This window comes from Armigeres subalbatus, chromosome 2, assembly GCF_024139115.2.
Source record: "Armigeres subalbatus isolate Guangzhou_Male chromosome 2, GZ_Asu_2, whole genome shotgun sequence".
Lineage (NCBI taxonomy): Eukaryota > Metazoa > Arthropoda > Insecta > Diptera > Culicidae > Armigeres > Armigeres subalbatus.
This window is the reverse complement of record NC_085140.1, coordinates 207,502,943-207,504,959: the sequence shown is the minus strand read 5'-3', so window position 1 is coordinate 207,504,959 and position 2,017 is coordinate 207,502,943. Positions and strand designations below refer to the sequence as shown.

At 39.3% G+C, this 2,017-nt stretch overlaps 1 protein-coding gene across 1 annotated transcript; it reads left to right on the top strand.

Annotated features, from left to right (window-relative positions):
- Positions 1–765: 765 nt before the first annotated feature.
- Positions 766–1,682, top strand: LOC134215809 (DNA-directed RNA polymerases I, II, and III subunit RPABC2). The gene is made up of 2 exons (XM_062694919.1): positions 766–955; positions 1,024–1,682. Exons 1-2 carry the CDS (start codon positions 927–929, stop codon positions 1,388–1,390), a joined length of 396 nt encoding a protein of 131 aa, XP_062550903.1. The 5' UTR covers positions 766–926; the 3' UTR covers positions 1,391–1,682.
- Positions 1,683–2,017: the final 335 nt, after the last annotated feature.

The window sequence follows — 2,017 nt, the reverse complement described above, 5'->3', positions numbered from 1 at the left end:
GACAGGTTCTAGAAATCGACCAAAAATATCTAGGAGACTAATTTTTTTGTCTCAGAGATATCACGGGAGATTTCTAGAAGAACTTTCCGAGCGGGAAAGGGAGATCATTTTAAAATGCTTATAATAAATTCTAGACAATATGTAATTAAAATCTGATTGATGTACAGTACGGAAAAAGTTCTGAATTACATATCTGGAAGCTTATCTCAATTTTTTGAATATTCTCCAAAAATGTATCTATCATACAGTTCGGAACTTTTTCCGTACCATACATCAATCAGATTTTAATAAAATTTTGTCTAGAATTTATTAGCATTTTAAAATGATCTCCCTATGCTGTCTTGTAGGATCTGTCAAAGTTAACACCGTCGTTTGTCTTCTTATTTTTACTTGGATTCGTCTATATATGCGCATCCAAGAAAAATTGATTCCCTGGTCGAGAGTAATAAAAGATATTTTAGTTACTAGATAAAGATTGTCGCTGTCGTCGCTGTCCGAAACATCTTTTGCTGGCGAGGATAGGGGAGCTAAATGTCAAAGAAGGAAAATCCATACGATTTGACAGGTATGTACCACACATGTTTCGGACAGCAGAACAAAGGGAACCGAAGCGACAATCTTTATCTAGTAACTAAAATATCTTTTAGAGTAATCGATTAGTTAATCGAATTATTGGGATTTTACGACATCTGCAGATTCGAAAATACATGTATTTTCAAATTGACAAGTGCTGACATCCCTAGTGGCAGTGTGTTGTCGCGAGTTTTAAAATCTGACGTTTCCATTCAGTGCACGCCAAACTCGTTTCATGTGGATGCGAGCGAGCGTTTTCGTGCTTCGTCTAATTGTTTCCTCAAAATATATTTAAAGGAATTGATTTAATTCTGGTGTAGAAGTACAATTCCAGATCAAACAATCTTTTTGCAATGGATGATGGTGATTACGATAACGACGAGTAAGTATTTATCATCGTTCTCATTTTACAAAAGCATCGCAACTAACCTTTCAAATTCTGCCTTGTAGTGTCGGTGGGGACGAATTCGACGACGTAGAAGAGGACGATAACATTGATGAGCTGAACCAGGAGGAAGATGGGGATAATATCGAACTGATTACACCAGGCCAGGCAGGGGGCGGAGTGCCCAAGTCCAAACGGATCACCACTAAATATATGACGAAGTACGAACGAGCTCGAGTTTTGGGCACCCGGGCGCTGCAGATTGCGATGTGCGCGCCAATTATGGTTGAACTGGAGGGCGAAACGGACCCTCTGCAGATTGCCATGAAGGAGCTGAAGCAGCGAAAGATTCCCATCATCATACGACGATTCCTGCCTGATGCTTCGTATGAGGATTGGAGCATTGACGAATTGATTATCATCGATCATTAGGAACGATGGTTCGATGAATGTTTGTGTGAGTGTATGAGCAAAAGATATTTTAGTTACTAGATAAAGATTGTCGCTGTCGTCGCTGTCCGGAACATCTTTTGCTGGCGAGGATAGGGGAGCTAAATGTCAAAGAAGGAAAATGCATACGATTTGACAGGTATGTACCACACATGTTTCGGACAGCAGAACAAAGGGAACAGTAGCGACAATCTTTATCTAGTAACTAAAATATCTTTTGTATGAGCAAATCTGGATTAATATATTTTTAAGGAATCTATGACCTCGGAACGGATACTATACTTCGAAATTCTTTGCAATATCATTAATTTACTGTTGATTTTTTTCATCTTTTCGGAAATCGGTACAATTGTTTATCTTCCACTCCTGACGGAATCCAAGATTAAAAGTGCTCGCGTTTTCGGGGGCACACCACTTGATTCAGAAGCGGCGCACAACTGTCATTTTTGTTGATTTAGCTTTGCTGCGTCGCAGCATGCGTGAAATAATAAAAATGACAGTTAAGCGTTGCTTCCGTATCGAGTGGTCTGCCCCCGAAAAAGCGAGCACTTTTAATATAATATGATGTAGAACTTCATGAAGCTGCTCACTGCCATATTTGAGATGTTC